This window comes from Corvus cornix, chromosome 1 (assembly GCF_000738735.6).
Source record: "Corvus cornix cornix isolate S_Up_H32 chromosome 1, ASM73873v5, whole genome shotgun sequence".
Classification (NCBI taxonomy): Eukaryota; Metazoa; Chordata; class Aves; order Passeriformes; family Corvidae; genus Corvus; species Corvus cornix.
In genome coordinates, this window is record NC_046332.1 from 40882492 (window position 1) to 40908536 (window position 26045).

The 26045-nt window shown below is 38.1% G+C and overlaps 1 protein-coding gene across 4 annotated transcripts; it reads left to right on the plus strand.

The window, feature by feature from the left end:
- Positions 1 to 5136: 5136 nt before the first annotated feature.
- Positions 5137 to 25957, plus strand: CFAP300 (cilia and flagella associated protein 300). Of its 4 annotated transcripts, none has more exons than XM_010400609.3 (7): positions 5137 to 5280; positions 5718 to 5799; positions 7455 to 7527; positions 12676 to 12842; positions 15057 to 15229; positions 20533 to 20599; positions 25577 to 25957. In XM_010400609.3, exons 1-7 carry the CDS (start codon positions 5171 to 5173, stop codon positions 25706 to 25708), a joined length of 804 nt encoding a protein of 267 aa, XP_010398911.1. In that variant the 5' UTR covers positions 5137 to 5170; the 3' UTR covers positions 25709 to 25957. The 4 variants fall into 4 exon arrangements, with proteins under 4 accessions (XP_010398911.1, XP_019142017.1, XP_010398910.1 ...); XM_019286472.2 differs by having other exon boundaries at positions 5153 to 5280; positions 25515 to 25721; XM_010400608.3 differs by lacking the exon at positions 25577 to 25957 and adding an exon at positions 24375 to 25507 and having other exon boundaries at positions 5153 to 5280.
- Positions 25958 to 26045: the final 88 nt, after the last annotated feature.

Consider the following 26045-nt stretch of genomic DNA (forward strand, 5'->3'; position numbering starts at 1 on the left):
TAGGGTATGGCCTTTCTGGAGCTGGCAGATACACCATTACTTAAGAGGAGACTCAGCCTCTAGCTGCCATTCCAGAAAACCAGAAAAGAGGTATCTGAGGCAATCTGAAAGCTACCTTGGGCATCTGAAATGCCTCTCTCTGCAATTAAATTGAGATCTTGATCTCCCTTGATGATAATGGAAGCTTATCTGACCTGTAAAGACCTACAAGTAGACACCTAAAATTATGTCTCTGAACCGGAAACATACCCCCAGGTCTCAGCTCTCACCTCTAAGTCTAGTGCCATTTGAAATTCCCACCTGGCCTCCAGCCGTCAGTCTGGAAAAGCACAGGTCTCCTCTAGGTGTTGTGTCATACCTGACAGCTCCATGAAGACGTTACAGCCTCCTTGAGGGATCTTAAATAGTAGCAGACACAAAGTTCAAGCAACTGAATCAAGCTTCCAGCACCCAGGCCTTCAGTCACTCCTACAAACACCCAAATCACTGTCCAGAGAAAAAAAGCACATCCAGTAGCCTGGTACTGCTGTGATTAGGCACATTCAGGGAGATAAACTGTTACACTTCAAAGGAGTTTGTAACAGAACACCTTAAAGTATGGCTATACAAATAATAAGGACAAAAAATGAGCCAGAATAGGTAAAAAGCATTTAAAAATAGGATTTCTGAAGAATTTGCAGGCCTAAATCCAAGATTACTTCAGTATCTCATATTAGGCAGGCAGTCACTGGATAAAAGTAATAATCTTTTGGAACTCAAACTGGCCCCAGAGTTGTCCCCTCGTTCATAAAGTCCCTAACCAAGGAGTTATAGATAGAAATTCATGTCTATGTTCTCCAACTACTGCAGTAAAATATTATTTTCTATACAGTGAGTTTCTGAGACACAACTTTGTAAGCTTTTGTATGTAAACTGTGTAAGAAAACTATGTATGCAAGTATATGTTTGGACTGTGGTCGTACAGGAAAGGGGGTGTACTGCCGAACTCTCAAAGCATAAGGTGAATTTGAAACTGGGTATCTCAGCTGCTGTTTGTGTAGATGATAATCTCGTGTATTGCTTGAAAAGAGGATTAGCAGCTCAGAAACCCTTTTTTCCCTCTGCTCATTTTAAAAGTAGCAGCAGCCCATACCTGATTTAGAGAAAGTGTGTTTAGACACCAGCCTTTGAAGAAGGCAGTGAATCTCCAGGACAGTATATAAATTGTAATTGAGAGATGAGACTTAAGTGTAAGAATCCTCTTCCTTTCCCTGTTGTGAGGGGGAATAGGGCTGGATGGTTTCACACACACTCTGTTGAGTTTCCTGGGCCTCACTCTAACTGTGCATCTCCAGAATCTCCTATCTCTTTCTTGAGGACCAGAGAAAATCTAGATATTGCAATGGTTGTTGCTTTGATACCTAAACTCACATTATTATATTCTATTTTTATACCTATTTCTATAGGTATTAAACCTCATGTAATTTCTTTACTACTTACTTCTAAATACTTTTTAAGATGCAAATTGTAAATTATCTATATTTTAGATATAAATACTACTTTTTGAATTAAGCCTCGTAATAGGTTGTAGTGCACGTATAAAGCAATGTACCACACACCCTTTGGAAGCAGAGATTATTAATGGCACAGTCACTCAGATATATGAAGCTGATTAAACTAAGACAGAAAATATGGACAAATCTGCCATAAACATAACAACCTTTTAACCACACACTGAGTGTCAGGCAGCTGCAAGACGGGGTTGCTCTGTAAAATCAGCTGAGCTGGCAGCAAAGGGTGACAGTACCCTCCCTGACACAGCCCCATCCCACAGCACCCTAACCAGCAAAGCAGGTCTGTGACAATGACCATGTCCTACCATGAGTCCAGATAATCAGACCAGTCCCAAGGGATGAGACACGTTGAATCTGAGGTCAGGCTCAGGACTGGTGGGTTTATGGCCTGGCACAAGCATGCTGTCCATGCAGCTCCAACAAGAAGCTGGGGCAACAGCTGGGGCTGAAGTGCAGCTCCCAAGCCAAGAGGATTAGGGTCCCTTTGAGGTTCTTTACACTTCTGTCCCACCCAGGTGTTTGATCCAAGTTCACACTAGAGTTAGCCTTGAGTGCAGTGGCCCTACCACTAGGAAAAAGTGGCTGCTCAGTCTCTGTAGGGTCCTGACACTGATCCAGAAATACGTTTGCTAGGACAACAGCAGGTTAACTCGGGATGTGATAACAGTCCTAGTACTTGAGGCACTTGAGAGCTGCAAGCTTGGACTTCCTCAGGCTGAAAGACAGTAAAATCCTAATCTTCCTCTTCCTGGGTGAGGCCTTTCCAAAGAAAAAAGTTCTCTGCAAGCAGAGGTGTAATGCCCGCCCTCACCTGAGGATCCAGAGTCTGACTCTGGAGCAGGCAATGACTCCTGACTTGCAATCTTGAATTACTGAAGAGTAACCCTTGGGATGGTGGTGGAGAAAGGGGGAAATCCAGATATACCACAGACTTTTCTATTCACTTATTTAGACACATTTTTATTTGGCTTCCAATTGACCTCTGTCTGTCACAGACTTGAACTTGGAATCTTTTATCAGTGCCTAGAATTGGACATTGATACCCCATAGATCTTCTGCAGGAGCTGAACTTCACTGTAATATACAGTGCCTTCTATGCTGGGTGGTTCTAGTCCTCATTACAGACTGGATGCAGGACCAGGACGTTAATTTACTCTCCATCAGACTTATCCTACATTATTTTAACACTGGAAAGACTAATTTATTTCACAGATGAATATATATACTGATAATTACTCCTTTCCTCCTCCATTTGGCTAATTCACATGGCTTAACTATACCTCAGCGATGCTGAAGACTTCTGCAGGAGGGAGGGAGGAGCTGCCATTCAGGTTCTTCACTACCACCCCGACTGGAACAGGCTGCTCCTCCGTCACCAGCTGACCTTTGCCTTAAAGACTGATGCACTTTGCAGAGGTACAATAGGGCTGGTCCCCTGTAATTTGATTTTTGTTTGCCATGGAAAGGCTGGTTTGTTTGCTTTGCACTTAAGCCCCACAGTTTATTCAGGACTGTAAAACCCTTCAAAATCACACATAAGTAAATAAGTGAAAAACAAACAATGCTGAAAAATTGTCTGCTTAAAAGAGAGGGATGACTATTGCTTAATAGTATATAATTACCAGACTTCATTTTACAGCAGAAAAATACATTTTCCACCCTCCAAATGTCTTCTGTGAGACGATAAAATCCATAACATTTAAAAAAAACAAGTTCAGTGTCTGTTTAAAAGAGTACTGTGCCTGACTTTCTACTTCAGGCTGTTGGTCACGACATCAGAGGATACTGAGGTCAGTGTTTAAACTGAAAGTCCCAGTTTAACTTTTATTATTGTGTACTGCTTAAACTGGAACTATTGAATCATAAACTATGATAGGTAAATGGCACAACATTAAAGAAATTAATTCCATAGTTTAGAGTTTCCTGTCCTGATCCCTCTGGCCCAGTCCAGAAGTCCTTGCTCATTTCCTTACTCCTGGTCTATCAAAGTGTTTAAACACTCTAGATTTCAGTGGGGGTTTGAGCATATGCTAGTTGATTCAACACTTTAATCAGATAAAATCCTCACTAAAGTCAGTAGGAATTTTTTTCCCTAAAGACCTAAAGTTTTGGTCTTCTGTTTGTTTGTTTGTTTTCTAAATCCTGCATTTGAGTCCACACAACTTGAAATTAAGAATTTATGTGTTTGGTAGTTGTTGCTATGCATCACTCCCTGCCCAAACCAGTTCTTTCACTTTGGCTATTTAATTGCTGGCTAGTAATATTAGTGGCAAGAGGAATTTAACAGATTGGGTAGTGCTGCAGTAGGTGGAGACATGCTGAGAAGAAGGTTATAATAATTTGTATCAGGTGCTACCAGTTTACATTGTTTTTAAACACTGAGAAGAAAGGCACACTTCTTCTTTATCCCCTCTTGAGCTACCATTAAAACATCTTTACCCATTTAAACACCTTGAAGTATACCGTAGCTTTATTTTCCCTCATTGCTTCGGTATAAGCAAAATTTATTGGGGAAAAAAAAAAAATGGAAGTGTGTTGCAAAACACTTGGAGAAAACAGAATGGAGAAAATATGCTTAAATCTCACATACATAGCTGTTATACAGCAACCTGGTCTGCTGAACTGCAGCCCACTGCACTGTTAGAAAATTTAGTGAGTATGTAGTGAGCAATGAATTCTACTGAAACTGTGTTAACACAGGGCTTCTTAACAGGCCTATGATACCAGTTTCTTCTGAATTCCTTTGGTACAAGCCTGTTTGATGAACATCTCACAAGTTAAACCTTTGGGAGCCTTTTAGAGGCTGATGAGATCAGGCAATGTGTGCTGGCAGTTTTGACTTGGCTCCCTGCTCTTGTGGTGTCCTGGACCTTCCTCTTCTGCTTTCTAATCAAACCAGATGTGGACCAGCTTAATTTTAATTTTTTTAAATTAGAAACCAACAATACCACTGCCAAACTTTTTAGAAATGGGAATGCTGCTAAGCCTGAGCAATAGATTAATGGGAATACAACATTTTTGGAAATTTGTGGCTTTGGAGAGGGTGGGCTGCTGAAGGATATAGCATGAGATGTGCAGCAGCCTTAAATTATCACTGCTTTCCCTGCAAAGGGCAGGAAATTCCCCAACCTGTGCAAGGTGTCCCTTGCTTTAGTAGACTCAAAGAAATAATTTCCTGAAGTAACAATGGTCTTTCCTTAAATTTTGACTGGGAAGAGTTTGAAAGCACGACTTTGCTATTCCCAAATGGCTCTGCATCCTGGGAAGCAAGAAGCAGCCCTGATTCGTTAGAAGTTCATAACTCATAACTTTGGCCTTTTCCTGGTTAGTTTTGGTGTTAGGTCACTGAGGTGGCCTTGGCAAAGGCAGCAATGGCAGCCCCTGCCTCTGCCTGCTGGGCTCTCCCTTGGTAAGCCTCAGTTTTCCTGGCGCATAGACAGGATGAGAGGAGAGAGGGGAGAAGGTTGTTGTTGAATTAGGGGATTTTTGTAGGCAAACAGCAAAGAAAAGGAGGGCAGCCGTGTCCGGCCCTCACGGGGAACGGAACGCTCGTGAGCGGGGCCGAGCTCCGCGCCGGAGCGGCGCCGTCTCCACGGCAACCGCCGGGCCGCGGGAAGATGTCCGCCGAGGGCGGGCGCGGCGCGGTGCGCTTCGTGTTCCGAGCCCTGCCGCAGAAAAGCTTCTCCTGCCTGCAGGACAGGGACATCGCGGACCGACTCCTCAAATGGTGGGGGGGAACGCCTGCTGCGGGATGCTTCTGTCCAGGGGCGGCGGAGGAACAGGCGGGCGGTGCTGAGGGCTGGAGTCGCCACTGCGCCCTCAGGACTGCCTTTCCAGTGGCGGCGGGGCCGCATCTCTTTCTCTTATATTTAATTTTACTTTTTTTTTTTCATTTATTCCCCCCCAACCCCTTAATTTGAAGTCTCCTGGATATTTTCCCGGCACGCAAACCGCGCCTTCTGAGGTGTGAGGCGTCTGTCCTCGCCTACCACTGTGAGCCGAGATCTCTTTCGGCTTCGCAGCGCGGCTCCAGTGCGGCTCCAGCCCTCCAAGGAAGGGTTGGGGCGCTTATAACTGAGAATGGGAAGGGGGGGGAAGTATAATTGGTCAGAATAGGGCTTCATGTATCTCTTCAGAATATTTAATCTCATTTTTCCATTTCAGGTCCATGCAAGGCAGGATCACAGCACAAGCGTTCAGTTTTGACCAGCAGTTTAAGCCCTATCAAAAGGATGAGTTTCTTATGGTAGTTCTAAGTCCTTTGTATTTTAAGTTGACTTCCCCTCCCCGCCATGAAACTATAGCTACTGGAAAACTGCATAACAGCGAACAATGTAACAGTGTTGAATGCTAGTGGCCTGCTCACTGTCTCCTTGAAAGGAGGTGGTTTAGGTGTGGTGCTCAAGTCTGACTTTGTGGGTTAACTGCATTGTCCAGTAAAAATATTTTAGTCTGTACTAATGTTACTCTGCTTTATGAAAGAACAACTTAGTCTTTCAGGATTCCCAAGAATGGAAATCTGAACTGGATGCTGATCTTGGCTACAGAATTTCATGTTGGGAAGTCCACCTAGTGTGAGACTTTAAACAATGTACATGCTCACAGCTATCGGTAAATTTCTCACAGTAAATTCACAGTGCAATTAGATGTGCATGTGCACCACATATCTGGAAATACAACTTTTGAAATTTATTGGATACCATTGCTTTATACTAGAATTTTGAACTCCCAGCTTTTTGAGACTCAAATCTCTTGCTGATTGTGTCCTCCATTTCTGTTGTCTGCAAAGTCAAATCTCTTCATCTGTTGGCGGACAGAAAAAACCCTAAACCTGTGGTTTTAAAAACAATGTGATTTTTACATCTGTTGTTTTAAAAAACAACTCTTTGATTTTTTTGTATGTCTACTTTATATTGTTATCCTGGATAAAGAATTCAGCCTCTTTGTATTTTAAAGAAATTCACACAGAAATGCACTGATATTTTATCTTTCACTGATAAACATTTCAAATTATTGAAGTTTACAGAATACCCATTTACCTTCTCAATGCTTGTCTCTTTTGAATTAAAAATGTAAAGATACCACTATGAAGTTATGATACCTGAATAGCTGGGAAGTAACTGGGAAAAAGGGACCATTACATGTAATGTCTGATCTCTCTGTATCCCAGAGGGGTGATAAAGAAATCTAGTGATGCAGAAATTGAAATATCCATTATTTCATTTTCTTAGCAGTTTCTTCAATGATTATTCACTCTGCTTGTATGCATGTACAAAACTCTGGGTTTTCTTACTTGGCTTATCTATCATGTAAAGTTGCCAGCTATCAACATTACTATGTATGTCTCCTTTTTTTTAATTGATAAATCAATAAGATCAAATACTTCAAATCTTACTGTGGAATATATTCTCCGTCCCTTCAATAATTTACGGATCTCCTCTGTGTCTGTTTAATAATTTTTGTGTGTCTCTACAATTCTCCAAGCTTCAAATTTATTTAAAAATGTAAATTTTAAAATCATACTTAGCATTTCATTTTTAGCTTCAACAACATTGTGTGCAGAGATAGAACTCTTTCCTCTCGTCCCCAATTTCCTGTACCTCCATGAATTTCATACATTTTATGTGTTCTTGGACTAAAACTGCTTTATTATAAAACTTTAATGCTACATATATAAATATGCACCTGAAGATGTCTTCAGTGTGTAAAAGACACTGGCTACACTGAGTTACAAACCCTTGGATTTGGTGGTGTGATATTTCGTATACAAACTGAAAGATCATACAGAATCTGTTTACTTATTTGAGCCTTATAATTTGGATTGAAAGTATCCAAGGCACTATAATTGATGATTTTATGCTTCATTTCATTAACTTGTATTCTCTTATTTGAATATTATAGGCATTTTTTAATGATCAAAGTGTGATCTCCAGTTTGAAGTTGCTGTCATCTTCAGGACAATGGACTACATTGGGTAAATTTAGAATAAATTAGTCTTAAATAAAAATGTCAGTGTTTTAACTATTTTGCTCTAATTTACCATTTTCTAGTAATGACAGTTCATATATGTGTATTTTCAGCTAGTTGAAATATCTTAAAGAGTTACTTCTTTTACTCAGTAATAGGAAGAGATTGTACTTCTAGAATAAAATAACTAAGTTGTCACCTTTTATACCTTTTTTTCTCTTGACCCCTGCATTGTTTCATAAATTAAGTACCTGAACCTGTTTATAAATGGTTTGTGGCATCCAGCTGACCTGATCTTGTATCAGGACATAAACAACTGCATTATTTGTGGAATTACAGTAGTACCTTATTCAGATATATTTGGAGAAGGGCATTCTTCTATAGATGCACTGACCTGGCTTGGGACAGAAGAGTCCCATGTGACAGGTTGCTCCAGTTGCAGCCATGCCATGAGGGACACTTCAACTTTGTTGATGTATCAGAAACTTGTGAACACACTCCATTACGTCTGGAGATGCAGATGAGACGCTAAAGCAGGAAGGCCAAAAGGAAATAGCAAATTTATGGCACCACTTTGAAATTGCATTTTTCATTACGTAAATGGCACACAAAAATTCATGGCAATTGCATGTGATAATGTAATGGTATTTTATGCATAATGTGATCTCTGATATTGCCAAAGTGATTTTCCATAATAGGAATATCTTAAAAGAGGGTAGTGGGAAGCCTTCGTTTCTTTTGGTTTGTCTGCAAATACTTTACTGTGTGTAAATATTTAATGGAGCTTTGGGAATTTTCTAACTTTTCCATTTCAGCTCTCTGGGATTGGCGTAGGTTTTTCCCACTATATACAATGACACTAGACATTGCCACTTTTTTGTCAGCAAAAATCCATTTTCCAAACACCCCACCCAACTGTTAAAACAATTGAAATATATAAGATGCAAAAAATATCTCATGTACCCCTTCAGGTACCTCTTTCTCTGGCAAACAGAAAGAAAATAGATGTATTTTAAGCCAGTAGTAAACCTTTTCTTGCTTTAGACAGGATTTTTTTTTAGGCTATCTGTCTAGTCTACAACTTGACAGTCCCTGTAGTGAAGGTCAGTAGGTTACATACCTTGTGCTAAGAGTGGAGGGTCTCTTGCCAAGTAACCCAGCTTAACTCTTGGTTCTGCTCAATCTTCTTCCACACAGAAGTGAAACATTTTGTCCCCAGGACTGGAAGGGTTCCCTTTCTAAATCCTGAACAGCTGGTATACCCTGTTTGCGCGTAAAATTTCATCTTCCCATTCTTTGCCTATTTTTGGTGAGGAATGTTGGCACATTTTTCTATACTTAGTCTTCATGTGCATTTTTTGAAAATATACTAAGAATTAACTGTGAGTGGGAGGAGGTAAAAATCATCTTCTAGTGTTTTCTTCTTCAGACATGCTGATGCATTAATCCAGATATACCATTTGCTTATCACTGTGGAGTAACTTAAAAACAACATTCCTGTTGTTAAAAAAATACAGGAAATGTGCTTATTTTCCTTTTTAGAAAATCTGAAGAAAATTACATAGTCTAGGTTGATTCAAATACTGCATTTATTCTGTTACAAACAAAAATGTTAGTAATTTTGGTTTTTTATGGGTGAGATAGTTTGAATGCATAATGTAGGTGGGGTTTAGATAGATCCATAGAAACCTCCCTTCTCCTGCCCTCCATGAGCTTGGGCAGAAAGTATTTATGGACCCACAGAAAGATGTCAGCATTAAAAGGAAATTAATAAAACATTACAGTAGTGTTTTTTTCATAATCATTTTGTCTTTTTTAAGACTGTGGTCCCTTCTCACCTTTTCACTTATGTTTTTTGTCCTGGTAGAATTCCACAGTAATACAAGGACTCCAGCTTCAACATTACTTGAAATAAAACATTTCAGGTAAATGATACACAAGGATATTCTCTAGTCTGCTTCATCTGATCAGAAAGATACTTAATGACCTCTTCTCACACCACACTTTTTTGCCTGTTGTAGTAGGGATATTTTTCCCCTCCTTCCGGCTGCATGGCAGAGTATCTGATACTTCTGACATGCTTTAAGCCACCTATTCATCTGTTATTCTGATATTTCAAAAATAGAAGCAGCAGAAGGAACAAATTTGATGCATACCCATTACCCATTTATGTATTGAGTGTCGTGTTTTTTAAATAGCTTCAGTGAGAGCTAAATAGTCGTTTTTCCCTGGACACATTGCTGGCCTTGCACCTGTCAGCAGTCTTAGGGAGGCAGGACTGTGTCTGCTTAAGCTCAATTAACACTTGAAAATTTATCTTCAAAGGGATAAAGTTACCATCTTTTTGTGTAAATAAAAAATTAGTATTCGCTTAAAAAAGGATTCTTGACGTGCCCTATATACTTGAAGCATCAATGATTTCTGTCTTCAGGGTTTTAAAATCTGGAAGGTAATCTTAAATCAGCAATTTTTAAACTACTATTATAGGTTATAATTTGTAAAGAATTTTAGATGTCATATGAACCCATAAATCATCAACCTGCACCTTTTACTTTTGGAATACCCTATTTTTTTAATACTGAGCACGGAACTGGCATTATATATAAACTGTCTTGTAAATAGTAAGTTAAAATATATTTTTCTGATATAAAAAATTTTCTTAGATTTTGGAGGAATTCGAAGTATATCTAATCCAGGGTTTATCTGCCCCATACCAGATATGCAACGTGTTAATTTAAAAGTATACTGGCAGCTCTTTATAGATATTCCAGAATTGGCTGTTAAAGGAAGCTTAAACTATTTCAGGACTTCTCAGCTCTTTGTTTTCCACTTGTAGAGTTGTCAAGGCATTTCTTCTTCCTCTTTTACTGCTTACTTTTATAGTGTTATTAAAACCAATTACTCTTGTCCAGGAAATTCTGAATTTCAAATCTCACCTTTCAAATAGAGAGTAGGAGCTTCCAGTGTATTTAAACTTTCCCCTGTATAGTTTGGTTTTCTGAGCTACTGAATAGATTACAAAACTCTTGGGGTTTTTTTCATGATTAAAGTTTCGATAAAACCTTTCTTCAGAGCAGAAGTGTCTCCTTCCCTTCCACTAATAAAATCCTTATAATTTAAGGCCTGTAAATAGCTCAATTTTCTATACTTTTAGCTCAGTAACTGCAAAAATGTAAGATTTTTCATTTTTCTCAAGTCATTTAGCATCTGATGTTTGTTAGTTGACTCAGGTTGTAATGTTAATTTTAAAATAATTTATGTGATAAAGGCTGTTTTGGCTCTTATTAAATCCCTTATAAAATAAAAATTCTCTCCCTGTGAAAGGGAGGTGGAGAATTAGAGGGAGCTGGAAATGAGGGGGTGGGAGGAAGTATAAATAAATAAATATAAAACAGTCTGGTGTTTTTTTCATAGGTTTTAAGACTGTCATTCATATTTTCTCTGACCTGTGGTTTTGGTAATATAATTTGATTATTTTTTGATAGTCACTCTATGTCCTAAACCTTTTTTCTTCAATAAAAGGTACCATTTTACATAACCATTGTCTGTAGATGGGAAACCAAGCAATTAAGTACCGTGCTTTTGTCTTTAACAGATTTTATTTACATCACATTGGTCCAATAAAATAATTTTAAAATCTACTGTCAGTATTTTTGCTTAAGTAGGCACATTTTTAAGCCATCAGCTTATAACTTCTCTTTATTTTTTTTCCTGGTGTTGATTGGTTGGGTGGTACAGTTTACCCAGGTTTAGATATTAAAATGCCAGTCCTACTTAACCTATGAATAAATAGTCTCTGTGTAATAGTATATGGCAGAAATCCCAAGGCTTTCTGCAAGTGTGGGGGCAAGAAAAAATTTAGGTTATGCTGTGCTTACGAAGATTAGGGTTGGAGTGAAATGATAAGTACTCTTGGAAGCATCATAGTTCATGCATCCCTTTTTGGCATGTTTCTGTTCCTGAAATACTGTCATCTAGAGGGAAATTTGGACATTTCCTAAATAGTAATGCTTAGTGGTCCCTTGGGTCTGTTTGTTAGAACAGCACTGAATTTTATCTTTAATTGTATGGTAAAAAGCCTTTTGATACTATGATTTTGCTTGCCAGTCTCCCATCAAGGGTACCTACAGAGGAGAAGAGGTAAGAATAAACTCATGGACAGCTGGAATGTTGTGAATATTCTCTCTGCTGAGACACATTGCCCTTGTGCTGAATGCTCACTTGTGCTCTCCTCCCCTCTCCTGTTCAGAAGCACTTTGAAGGGTGTTCAGGCAGACCTGGAGATGGGTAGAGAACATGTTCTAACATTTGTGTTAAACACTTGGACTGCAGAGAGCAGACAGAACTGGGCTGAGTCCAAAGCTTCTTAAACATAGGGCCTAATGCTGTTTGAGATGCCATAAGTTATCCAACACCATGCGTACAGATTTGTAGATGTAACACTGTATATAGAGAAGGTATGTACCCTTATGGACTGATACCTCTTTAAGGAGAATATTGTAGGGCATCTCAAATGGCCCTAGGTGTCTGAGCAACAGGATCAAGTCTTGGATGATTTCCAAGCAGAGGGGAAAAAAATTAGAAAAGCATATTCTGTGCTTAATGATTACAGAGATAATACTCCAGATTCATATACGAAGTGCCCATAGTACTGTTTTCATCTTCTGAAATAGCTGGTTAATAAAGCTCACAGTGCCTACAAAATAACTTTCTTAAAAGTTAAGGTATAATACTTAACAAGCCAAAAAGTCTTTGAGGCTGTGTTCATTTTAGTTTTTAGTTTGTGGGTGCTGGTAGCAGCTGACTTCTGCACTTCATCATGCCAAATTTGGCATCTGTCCTGAGATGCTTTCAGGCTTAAGCTGTGGAATATGATTTTCTAAGGGTGTGATCTAATGTGATGCTGGGTTCACACGGTGTTCCATCTATCCCTAGTTTCGGTTGATGGTGTTTACCAACAGGGGGAGCAGACACATGAGCCTTAATGGAAAGTAGTATTCAGATGAATTTATTGTTTTCTTTACACTTGTTTCTTTCTTACCTTTCTTTGACTTTTTTTTTTTTTTTTGAGGGACTCTGTGATTGAGTCATACATACATGATCTGTGTTTTTTTTAAGAATATGAAACATGCAACCAGCTTCCTATGTATTCCAGGTTCCAAAGTGACAAAAATTGAAGCTACACTGGTACCCTGTACACAGATTTCCATGTCATTTTTTGATCGGCTGTACTCTGAAGGAGTTGTTAGAGAAACTGGAACTATTGTGAAATGTTATGATGACTATTATGATGATATTCTTATCTCTGATGAATTAAGGAAGGTCAGTATAATAATGAATAATTTATTATCATTTTTCTTGCTCTATTAGGTACCATAAGGACACGTTTTTCAGGTTTTTTTCTGACAGTGATAAAAACAGGCATCAATATCCATAGTTTACAAACAGCTGAGGTACTGCAGTGCCTGGATGTGTGAAAGCAATTACTTGTTTTCTAGGTGAGCGCTCTTTCATTTGTAGGTGGGAGGAAAAGGTAAAGCGTTCTTCTACCCACCTGTGTTTCAAGTAGTCAGTGCTGGGGGGTGTGTGGGGAAATGCAGCTCATTTGCTTAGGAGGGGGAAACAAAGGGTGCCAAAGAGAAGGTGCTGTGATACTCAGAGCTGTAGGTTCATCCAGGCTTCCAGGTAGTTGATGAAATTGAATGTATTTGTTAACTACATCCTGAAGCATTCCTGGACAGGAATGCTGATCATATTACATGTGAAGGCATTTAAAGAAAGCCATCTTAATAAATTTTCTCTAAAGCGAGAGGAACTATGAAAGAGGAAATTATTTTTCAGTGTAACACTGGAAAATGACTAAATACAACTCCTGAACTGGCCTGCAATGTAAAACTGTTTGTTATACTGTAGTGGAGGTGTCAGAAAGCAGATTATCTGAAAAAGAATCTCTTAACAGTGGCACCCTCTTAATCAATGTATGTCTTTACTGTGTTTCTTTTGACTTCATAAGCTAAAACAATTTTTTAAACTTATGTTTGTGTAGCATTAGCAAAGCATAGTGTGGGAGAACTGGATTTTGCTCTTCCTTGTATATATAATCAACATAAGTACTAAATAATTATAGAGTTGCACTCATTTGCACTTGGCAAATCCTTTGAAGGCAACGTATTTGAACCAGTGACACTGGTTACAGGATGTGGCCTGAAATACTGGTCTGTCTTGTAAAGTTCTGGGAAAAGGTGAGAACTCAAGCTCATGATTGAATTTCAGATGTAGTTTGTAGTCTTGCAGTTCAAAATACTATGTATTTATTTATAAGCTGGGTACATGTGAAATGTTTTCTGAAAATTAAAGATATTGTGTGTAGGAAGGTTAGAGGCAACATTTAAAATTAGAAGTTATTGGGGTTTCAGTGTCTTCCCAGTTTCCTTCCCATGGAAGTGATGTGTGTGTCAGCATTTGCAAGGTGAGGGTTTAACATTGATTTGAAACAAATGTGGTTCCTACTTATAAGACCTAAGACAGCAGAAAGGATAAGAGTCAAAATCTTCCAGGAATGACATCAAAACTTCAAATCAATTAGTCAGGGCTCTAGGACAGAAGACTGTAGGGGGCACCAGACTGTCTCCTGGTGTCAGAGGGTGGCCCTTGGCTGCAAGACTCCATGTTTCTTTCCTACCTGCCATGTCTTCTCTTGTTTCAGAGGAGGTGGGGATATGTATGAGGTGGCCATCTAGAACAGTTGTTGCCCTGGCCCATTTTTACTCAGGTTGTGTAGCTTTGTTATAAAGATGGCCAGAGAGCAGTGGGCTCCTGTCTCACTTTGACCAGTTTGCCTGGGCTGGCATCTGCAGTTTGGCTGACATGACTCAAATGTCTTGTAGCCATTGTGAGTTATAATTCCTGTCCACATTTACATGAACCAGTGTTGACACTAATGTAGCAAGTCCTCTGTGTTCATATAATATCTCAGCAAAAGGCAGGTGAGACACAGGGAGGCAGCTGGGTGCATGTCTGGCTAATCCAGGCTATGGATCAGGGCTCACTGGAGTCTGCAGTAAAGAATGATGTGAGTTTGAGAGTGATCTCCTTTGGGACATCCTCAGGATTCCTTTGCAAATTGAGATAACTGTGTCAATTTAAAAGTGAAAAAGCAATGTTACCAAAAACAGTTACCAAAGTGATTAACAGTAATTGACGTATCAAATGTAGGTAGATTATTTTCAGTCTGATTGTTTCATTAGCATCACAGATAATTAACCAGTGAAATAACAAGACTTGACAACTATTCCTTTACGTTTTTTGGGCACAAATCTGACAGTGATTCTGCTTTATATTATATGTAAGAATTTTGAACCTAATTGCATCACTGGAAGAAGGATTTAGAAATACTTCTTTCCATCCCTCATCCATATATTTTATATGAACATAATTTCTGTGTGCCATATAGCAAAGTAGTTGCATTATTTATTAGATGAATCTTAAATGAATTTTTATCAACTTGACTTCCGTGCTTTTTCCTTGTTCCACAAGGTCTTGCTTCTGGAGGATTCCGACCATTATGACTTATTCTCTCAACTGGATCGCGAGGAATTTCTGTTCTGCCTTTTTAAGCATTTTTGCATTGGAGGAACTCTTTGCCAGTTTGAAGATGCAGTTGACCCATATTTAGAAACTACAAAAGCTTTTTATAAAGACTTGGTGAGGTAAGTGTTACTCTGTTTTGTACAACTGTGTACATGTACTGTCCATAGATACTTTGTGTCGATTTGTGTAAATTTATTGTGCATTACTGGTTGAAAAATGGGGCTGTTACTTAATCCACCTGCAAGCTTATTTGTGTCCAACTATCAAAATACCATGAACAATGGTAGTAGTTCAGTGGCAAAATAAATGCAATTTTAGTTGCATCAGTCCCACATAAGAACTTTTTTAATATTACATTTATGGACATTGATGGTTTATAATTCATTCCCATTTTAAAGATACTGTTTTCTGTAATCATCAGCTGAAAACATGGCACGGTACTGGAAACAGATTGTGTTCCCACTGTCATTGATAAAATATCAACAATTAAGTCTTGGCTGTATAATCTTGGGCTACTTTCAATTAGACTGCTTTTAATTTAGGATTTAAAAATTGAAATAATTAGTTGAAACTTTTAGTTCTGTATATTTTTTTTCCTTGCTGATTTTTTTAAAAATACAGCTTCTTCCTAGTTCTGCAAACACCCTTCTCACAGTGTAAAGTTAAGGGAGATAGAATATTGCTGTTAACATGGCACAGTGAAATAACACAGTGAACTAACACGGTTTTTAGCGGGTTTGGTGTATGGAATTATTTGGAACTTTATGTGAGGGATTTTTTTCCTTTGAAATTAGAGGTAATTGATCAGAGGTTCAGATTTAGACTGAAAAACACAATTTTCACTCTGCTTTGATATATCCATATGCTGACTGCTCTGACTGACAAAACTTCTTATATCCTGGTTAGTGGGAAATGGAGTGTAATTATTGGTTATACAGACTCAGTCTCGGTTAAGGTAATGGGAATATAAAGATTGTAAAAGATATTACTAAAATTTTTGTCAGTATGATTAGTTTTGGTATTTTCATCTCATACATAGATGAGAACCAGGTGAGTTCTTCAGAAATACAGCATCTGACATAAAAGGATCCATCAGTGTTTAACTCTACCCTCCCTTTTCTTTTAAACTGTTCACTCTGCACTTGAGTCAAGCTGCTTGTTCCTTCAGTCCTGGGCCTTAGGTGACTCTGCATTGACTGCAGCTGTTTCTGCTCTTATGTTGTTGAATTAATCTAGGACAAAGTGCAAATCCAATCAGTTCCTTCACTTTACTGCTCCCCTTTGCTGTTGATACCTTCCTATCTCCTTAAATCTCTTTCCATTCTTTTTCCTTTTCATGCTGTAAAATATGATAAAGATGTCAAATAGTTCTTGTTACTTAAAACAAACAAAAAAAAGCCTCTGCCAAGATCCTCCCACAATTTCATCGTGGTTTCAAAGTTTACTTTTCTGTATCCTCAACATGTTCCCTATTAGCCCTTTGTATTTTCCTTTTGTGTGCTGCTTCTGTCTTTTATAAAATATTTAGGAGAAAATATTTCAAGATCTATTCCTGTGCTGTTTGAGGGGTTTTTTTGCCAGTTGGCAGATTGCTTCCTATCCTCCCAAATTTTGAAGTACATCTACTCTGTTCCTGTGACATCACTGATTTTCAGTATTTATCTACCATGTGTCTCTCCATTTCTGTGCCTGTAAATGTCTGCTGATTTCTCACTGCCAGAGGAGCTGGTGTTAGCACTGGTTACCAGTTGAAAACAAAACTTACCATTTAACTAAATCTTTTGTCTTGCTCCTTTGGTATTGAGTTCTTTGTCAGTCCCATGAGAAAAGCTTTTGATCTTGACATTTCAGACCTTCCCTCCCTCTTCATAATCACGGTTGTCTTTTTCTTGGTCTCATTTCCCCCTGCTCCGAGTTTATCCAAAATGATGCTTCTGTTTTATTTCCACTGTCTTGAGAGAGAAAAAGCCAGTGAAAGGTGCTGAATAGGGACACTAATGACAGTGTTGACTTAATTTCTAGTTTCTATTCCATGCTATGCACTGTGTTACTTCATTCTTGCACAAATTACACCATAAAGTAAAGCAATTAAAATTACTTTCTTACAGCTTCTTATTTTCAGTAAACAATTGCTAATGATCGTAGTAATCTCTTAAATTTTTTACCAAAAACTTCCCCTTCAAATTCCTGTTGAATACCAAGTATTGTTTAAATTCTCTTTTAGACTGCTGTTCTGTCTGGTTTCATTGCATCTTGGATTACAGTCACATTGGATATTTTCTACTCTTCATAAAGTGATATTAAAAGCTTTTCATGGTATTAAAAATTCTGTAAACTGTACTATCCTTAAGGTTTAATTTTTATGTTTGAGGTTCAGAAGGCTTGGTAAAACACAAATGGATACTACAATAGTTATTAGTTGCTGGCTGATATGCATTGAAAAATTAGCTGCCACAGATTAACCCAGTCTAATAACAATAACCTTATGGAGGTATAAACTACCACTGTTCAGTCCTGTTACAGTATTCCTTATGGGCAAGAGCCTGGACACAAAGATTCCACAAAAGTGTCTTTACTGCTGGGAGCAGCAGACCTATTAATGAGCTTTTCCCTAATCTTTATTACAGCTGGTTTTTTCTGGCCATAACTGAGTTCTAACTCCAAGGCACTAGCATTCAAAATAGTGTCAAAAGGTTTGAGGTTTCCTTTTATTAAAGTATTTATATTTACGTTGCTTTATTATGAGAGAATGCAATAATCTTTTTGAAATTAACAGCTCTAGATATTTCACAAGCACAGCTAGGGACTTCCAAATACAACTACTAAATGGCAGACTTTTTTTCTTTGCAAAAAGAGTGATATATTCTTACTAATGAATCAATGCACAACTTGTACTCTGCTACTAATCCATCGGTAATTAGTCTGTGATCAGTTGAATCCATCCAAAATTCTAGTGTTTAGTGTAGTATCTTGTATAACCTAAATAATTTCAAATCCCTTGTTGTAGTATTTTGATTTAAAGAATATATTTATACTACAAAAACTTGTTAATTAAAATATAATCTATGAATCTCTGTTGATAAATCTTGTCCTTTGTACTTAACCAGATTTTTCTGACAGTGTCTCTCCATGGTGACAGCTGCTGTAGCATCTTGTAGTCATTGTTTTCTTCTCCTTTTGTCATCTCCATCTCCATGCCCTTTCCCCCACAATGAATGAATGTATGTGAAAGTATTAAGTTGCTCTTTTATTGTTTACAAAGTCTAATAAAATATTGCCAGTAAAGGTTAGGATATAAATAAAGCCCAAAGTGAATAGAGAGACCATGAGGATGTTTGCTCTCCATAAAAAGAGAATAGATGCACATTAAAATGATGAACTGCCATATCCAATGAATAGTTTAGAAGTTAACAATTTGAAAGAACATGGGGCTATTAACATTATTTTTGAGGAAATACTCTCCTCTTCAAAAGGAAAATATAGTTTTTTCTAAAACCTTTTAGGAGAAAAAGAAATAGAGCAAACGAGCATGTCAAAGACAACCTCTTGGTTTTATTTCAAGTCAGCAAAGGAAGAATCTCATCTGATTTTAACAGACACAATTTTTTGCCTTAAAAAAGAACCAAAGTACTGGAAATAAACACTCATTCTGAAAAATTACTTACAGGAAGATAACCACAAGGAGAAAATTTCTCAAGGTCATGGAATAAATAGGAAGACTTACTCTTTGTCACCTCTTACTTTGCTATCCTAGATATATATATAACATGAAAATTAAGAAACCAGAAACTGATAGCACAGTTTTCAAACAGAAGAATCTGAAGCCAGAGGAACTTAAATACAGCCATTGCTTTTGGGGGTGGTGATATATGTTAGAAGGAAATAATGCCACTAATCTTCTATGTCTTGTTCTGAAAGTCATCACTCTTTCCACAGAGATGGTTGAAGAGTTTCTGAACTGCTGCAGTTACAGCCTGGTGTGTCAGCATAAAGTGGCATCTGTGTTAGTTTGGCTTAATGTGCCGGTCCATAAACTGCAGTGGTTCAGAAGCTGAGTCATGAAGTAGCTGAGCTGTCCTGCTGGGAAGGCAAATCATCTCTGGAGAGGTGGGAAGGGAGACAGCTGGGGTCAGTACCAATTTCAGCAATGCTGTCTTCATCCACTGTTGAGTATGTCAACATGTCAGATGCAACAAAAAGTTCTGAGAAAGCCTCATTACTAACTGACCACAGGGAAGATCAGCTTCACAGTATAGGTTCAAACATGACTGTATCATTACTCTGTAGATGAAATCAGTTAATTGGAGAGTCAATCTCTTTTATTGGCTGGAGAGATTGAATCAACAAGGGTGCTCTTGGTTGATTTGGGGTTCGTTTGTTCTTATAAAAAGAAGCTTTGCCAAAGCACTGGTAGCAGGGGACTGCTGTCACAGCTTGGACCTGGTGTGGCATTCAACTGGGCCGTGTTTCACAAATCCTCTTGTAACTTGTCTATACTGGGACCTTTCCTGGGAATGGAACCTGTTTGCGACAAGGCAGGTTTGAACTATGCATTTCTTAGAAGTGTGTAAGTACAGAAGTTTTAAGCCTTGCCTAGTCTCTGGTTTTAGGTGGCCATCTCAGGCATCTGTTCCACAGTGAGTTAATGTAAATGGGAATGTGCAAGATTAGATAAATGAATAGCAGTTGCATGATCTAATTTCTGGAGAAATGTAAGCATCACTTAAAACAGACCTGAGGAAAAATGATACATTAAAGTACTTTAAATAGGTTGAGATGCCTGGATTCATTGCAATAATATCTCAGTGTTACTAGTAAATGTGATGAAAGAAATGGCAATCTTTACAACAAACAGTCTAGAAATGTAAAAGCTCAGAACTAATCCCATCCCAAGTTGCATAGCTGACTATATATACAAAATTCCAAAGGTGTAAAAATAAACCTAAACTATAATTACATACTAATCAAAAATGAGCAAAAGAATGTATTTCTTTCTTGCTGCTGTATTAAGATGCATTTCACTTTGCAGGTTTCTTTCTCGAAGAATATGTGAAAATACTTTAATGAAATGTTTAGCTGCATAATTTTTCATATCTATCAAAATACAAACTCTGTACTTGGAATTGTCTAGGTCTGGGTAATATTGCTGTGATTTAGTAGCTGAGAACAGCGAAACTTAAGTCGAATGACCAGATCTATTCAATATTTTGCAGTAAAATGTCATAGTAACCATGTTATCTAACAGTGGCCACATAGCTTTTCATGTTCAATGTGACATAAGTTGAATTGTGGCTATAAATTTGACCTTCATAAAATTTGAGCAATGACACAGTGCATATGTTTAAAGTGTATTTAATAAATTAAAGATTCTAATTATCAGTACTTATATATATAAAGTATGTGTTATATCCCTGTATTTCAGTGTTCAAAAGAACCCTGAAACAAAAGAAATACATATTATTTCTACAGTCTTCAGAGTGTCTGCTTATGTAAGTATTAATAATTTTATATGGGATTTTACTGGCAGTAATATACATAACATGAAAATAATGAATTGACTTTGACACAAAGAAAACATTATATTCCATTGTAATGGATTATTTTCCTGTAATTGTCTTTTTTTATTCATGAACTCTGTGCCTGATCTCATCCTGCTTTCTCATCCTCTTTACTACCTCTTCATCAGTAACCACCAACTAAAGTTTTATTTGGTAGCTCACTAAAAATAGGTTTACTGGATTACACTGGAAGTCATAAGTATCATCCAGAAACTAGTTAATGAAAAAAAAAAATCTGAGTAATTCTGGGTTTAGATAATAATAAAACTTGAGATAGCCATAAGGATTAAGGATACACTCTTGACTTCCTATAGTTCTGTTTTTGGAAATGTTGCTAGAGCTTTCCAAATAGCTTGTAATGCATCTGTTTCTGTGAAGACTGCAAGGAAGTTTAGTATACAAAAAGGTTGGGGTGGTGAGGTGACTGCTAACCTGTTTTCTCCTTCCTTGTCAAGTCTCATTCCTATCTGTTTCCCTTGCAAAATCATACATTCACCATCAAGATAAGTTTGAGAACTGGCTGCATGTTTACTAGATTCAGCATATCTGTCACTGAAGTTGTTACAGTAGGATGAACTACTCCAAATTCTTCTTGAGTAACCAGAATATGTAATAATTAAATGTCAGATAATGTACCCACTTTCAACAGCCATAGCTGATGTCATTTCAGACTGCACAAACTTCCCTGTAGGTTGCCAATAGCCCAGTGGTTCATCTGTTGGTCATCATCTTTTAAGTACTCTGTATGATTCATTAAAGGCTTTTGAAAATAAACACTTCATGGGTGTATCAAAATTTATCTTTCTGCTGTGTTGCAGACTGTAATAAAAATAAAAAAGCAAAACCCTGGTAGCTGGATGTTCTGTTTTTACTGTTCCTTTCCCACCTCTGAATCAAATGCATTGATGTGAACTACAGATTTCTATGTTCAGGTAGATGGACATTGAAGAGCTCCCCTATCTATCTTAGCCATACATTAAATGTCATCAGTACTACAAAGAAAAAACAACAAACAAACAAAACCCCAACCAAATTTTAGCAACTTTTTGTAAACAAAATAGATAGACGAAAATCCAGTGTTAATGCAGAGCAGGCTGTCCTCCTTGTAGCCTTGGAGGAAAATTGTGCATTACTGCACATTCTGAAAATTTGTGTGGTAAAGGAGAATTCTGAAATTATGGTTTCTATTAAAGAACATCCTGAAGAATTTTCTCTCAGAAAACAGAAAGGCTTAAACGGTGTGTCTAGACTGTTTGATGGTTATGTGAATCAAAACTATTCAACTCTACTTGGCACTTACAGGAAGGACACTTACTGGAGCACAAGTGCCTTGTGTTTGTGATGAAAACTTTCTCTCAAGGAGATAACTGCATTTCTGCAGTGTTTCTGAGTTCATTCGATAAATAACTGTAGAGTGTTATAATCCTTATGTTGACCTGACAGTTTTTAAGCCAAGTTTTCTTGGTTTGTATCTGGAAGAAAAGGACTTGTTCTCCTAGCCTGATGTAAATAGATAAATCATTTTTAAAATAAATTAATTTTTAAAAACTGATCTGGTAAAAGTGACTTGTGCAGCCGAGCACAACTTAAAAACAGTAGCTAAAAAAGCACACTATTAGAGATGTAAATAGCTCAAGGTTTTAAGTTATAGTTCACAGAATCACAGAATATGCTGAGTTACGAGAGACCCATGAGGATTCTTAAGCTCCTGGTCCTGCACAGCACCATCCCCAAGAGTCACACCATGTGCCTGAGAGCATTGTCCAAACACTTCTTGAACTCTGTCAGGCTGGTGCTGTGACCACTTTCCTGGGGAGTCTGTTCCAGTGTCCAATCACCCTCTGGGAGAAGAACCTTTTCCTACCATCTAACCTAAACCTCCCTTGACTCAGCTTCGTGCCATTGCCTTGGGTCCTGTCACCACAGAGAAGAGATCAGTGCCTGTCCCTCTTCTTCCCCTCACGAGGAAGTTGCAGACTGCAATGAGGTCTCCCCTCAGTCTCCTCCAAGCTGAGCAGACTAAGTGACCTCAGCCACTCCTCATATGGCTTCTCCTGAAGACCCTTCACCATCGTCATGGCCCTCCTTTGGACACTCTCCAATAGTTTAATGTCTGTCTTACATTGTGGCACCCAAAACTGCCCCCAGCACTCGAGGTGAGGCCGCCCCAGTGCAGAGCAGAGTGGGACAATCCCCTCCCTTGCCCGGCTGGTGATGCTGTGCCTGGTGCACCAGGACAGGGTTGGCCCTCCTGGCTGCCAGGGCACTGCTGACTCGTGTACAACTTGTCACTGACCAGGATCCCCAGGTGTCTTTCCACAGCTCTGCTCTCCAGCATCTCCTTCCCCAGTCTGTCCGTACATCCAGGGCTGCTCCATCCCAGATGCAGAAGGCAGCACTTTCTCTTGTTGAGCTTCATATGGTTGGTAATTGTCCAGCCTTCTAATTTGTTGAGGTCTCTCCTACAAATGTCTGTAGAGCTCTTTAGCATCAAAACCTGATAGACCTGGACATCACAAGAGAAATCATTTTAGATCTTGTGACAAAGTACTCTGTTGAACTCCAAATACCCTTGAGAGCTTTAGAGCTTTGCATATAATGAAACACTGTTACAGCTTAAGTATTGGACTGCTCACTGATTTTTTAGAACTTTCTTTACCTGAACCCAAACTGTGGCAGTGTTAGAAATCAGCATAATGCAAAGTTTATTCAAGAAGTATTTTAAAAAATTGTCAAATTATGCAATTTTGAGAATGTTCAGCAGTATTTTTATTTCTGTTTTATGCTATGCATATGTATTCTTAAATCATCAGCTGTGTTGCTACAAAGAAAAAATAAAATGATCCTACTCTAACATCAGTAAATCAATCATTACACCCCCTGCATGTGTGAACCAAAGTCCACACTGCAGATGGAATTGGTATGATTCTTAACTTGTGTACATGCATGAATGTAAATTTCAGAGCCTTTATGCTCCTCAAGTATTTTAGGGTTTTTATGACCTCTTTTACTAATTTAAGAACCCTTTTCATTTAATTAGGTTATTCTGATTATTTTCCTGATACCAAGTTTGGTATATTGCTTGAAATGCTTCATCACCAGAACTTATATTGTTTTTGTTCTTGAGTTGTTGAACAAATTTTTAGTGGGCTCACACTGCCTCTAAACAGTCAAAACCTCAACTGCTATCCATGAATTCAGTAAAGACTGCAGGACTGGGATCCTCAGTAGGAATGGGAAAAGAGTTTAACTAGCAATCACATCTTGATATTTATCTTCTCTTACTTTTTTTCTTCAGTTACACGTATGAGCTTAGGTTATTTTTGGATCAAATTCCAAAGGCCTTTTGATGCTGAGCAGTGGCTGAGCGCTATAAAATCTTAAAACTTGCTCTCCTTACTGCAGTTGAGAATCCAGTGTTTGTTACACATGTATCCTTAAAAAACACCTGAAGAGAGCTAGGTATCCTACAACTGGAGCTACAGAGCTTGTATTCTGTGCTGCTTAAAAATAGAATGCTATTTTTAGCTTGTGGCATTTGACTACCATTGGAAAATTCTGTGAATAAACATCATCAAATCACTACCTGTCTAAAAAACAGTGTTTTTATGAGGTGCTTAATTTAATTTAGGATTTAGGGGGTTGAATAATCCCCCAAAGGAAGACACCAGAACATCTAATAATGGATTCATTCTCTTTGAAATAGCAGGAGAAAATGGGGTACCAGCAACAGCTAAAGGATAAAATTCACATATGGTCCTTGGAGCAGAAATGGGAACCCAGCCCTTTCCCTTCTCAGCTGACTGATTTAATCACTGAGAGATGTTACAGTTTCCATGTTTCCTTGGTCCAAAAAAAGATTATTTTATGCAAAGGAAGACAGCTTCAACAAAAGAATGTGAGAGATGTGGAATCTGGAATAGTCTGTAGTCTGTGAGTTTAAAATTTTCCTGGAGAAAATGAACAATAAAGGCAATAAAGCAACTTCCTCAACCAAGAAAACAGAACCTACATCTCTTCAACTGTGGTACAAAGGTGTTGGGGAGCAGGAGAAAACTGTTACATGTTGTAAAAGAAAGGAGGTGTCAGCTGTATATTGAATGATCTTTCACATGTTCAATTACCACACTGACTAAATAAAAAACTCCAACCCTTTAAAAATCCCTCCATCTAGTTCTGGATCCCTACTGGATTTGAGGTGTGTCCAGCTGTGCTACTCTGTCAACACTGAAGCTTTTATTGACGTGCAGACGTAGGATGTTAACCTGAAAAGCCCAGTTCCCATGCTGATTGTCAGCTGAACATGTTTTTTCAGAACCAGGATTTTGGAGCTAGGTGCCTAGAATCCCTTCAAACCCTTTCTGATGACTGGCACACAAAATGTTTTCAGTAATAGTCCAAAGTTGTTAATGTGATCTGTAATGAGTGTTTTGCTTAAATGCAAATATTGGAACCTGAACAGATGCATTAGCAAATGTTAAGTGAAAAAAAATTATGGATAGAACAGCTTTATGTATTAATATAGAGTCCGTGATTTTTTTTTTGTCTTTCAAAGGAAACATGATGGGCTGCTGTATATTTAATCATTTGTATTTTAGGCTCCAATTGTGTAAACACATGCTTACATGTTTAATGTTACATTTTATATTAATCTTACATTTACCTCAAGGTTATTTGGAACATTCAGCCAGAATTACTGTGCATTTTGTAGTGTCAGTATCCATTATATATGGAGACATAATATTGTTTAAATAAACTTTGGTATATTTATTCTATTTTGCTATGCAATAAACTGTTACAATTGGAACAAAATTATTAACTTCAGATTTTATTAATTCTCTTACAGATATCCATATTGTCCCTAATACTGTTTTGGTTTTGTTGGTTTTTTTTTTTCCTTCCCGTCAGGATGCTAATGGCCTGTGTTACCCTTCAAGCAAAAGCCACCAGCAGACTTTTGCCTACTTGATTGTGGATCCCTGCAAGCGACACGTGAATATTCTGTATCACTGTTTCGGTGGAAGCTTATTTACAAACTAGTTATAAACCTGGCTGGTCCCCAGTTTTATAATGGAGGTTGCCTTCTCTCTGCATGGGTTCAGGTAGACATTGCATAGTTTTCTGACGAGGAAAACTCTACTTGATGACACGCTCGGAAGTGCTTCCCGTTCACTCAGATGTTACTATGTGGTTCATGACAAAAGTTTTCCGGTTCTTGAAGCTGTTTTCTTGGCCGTTTTCCCCCTTCCCTCACCCGTTTTATCTAATAAAAAGTATTTCTCTAGAGATCTCGTCATTTTTATGAACCAGCTTTACAGACCCGCGACGCGTAACTGCAGGGAAGGCTCTGCAGTCGGTGAAAGCTCTGCGGAACCGG

What these genes read in the sequence shown, in the direction of transcription:
- CFAP300 (XM_010400608.3), top strand. Translation starts at nt 5,171, where the DNA reads ATGTCCGCCGAGGGCGGGCGCGGCGCGGTGCGCTTCGTGTTCCGAGCC. An exon ending in GCGGACCGACTCCTCAAATG is followed by an intron (nt 5,281 to 5,717) that starts GTGGGGGGGAAC and finishes TTTCCATTTCAG; the next exon opens with GTCCATGCAAGGCAGGATCA. An exon ending in AAAAGGATGAGTTTCTTATG is followed by an intron (nt 5,800 to 7,454) that starts GTAGTTCTAAGT and finishes TGAATATTATAG; the next exon opens with GCATTTTTTAATGATCAAAG.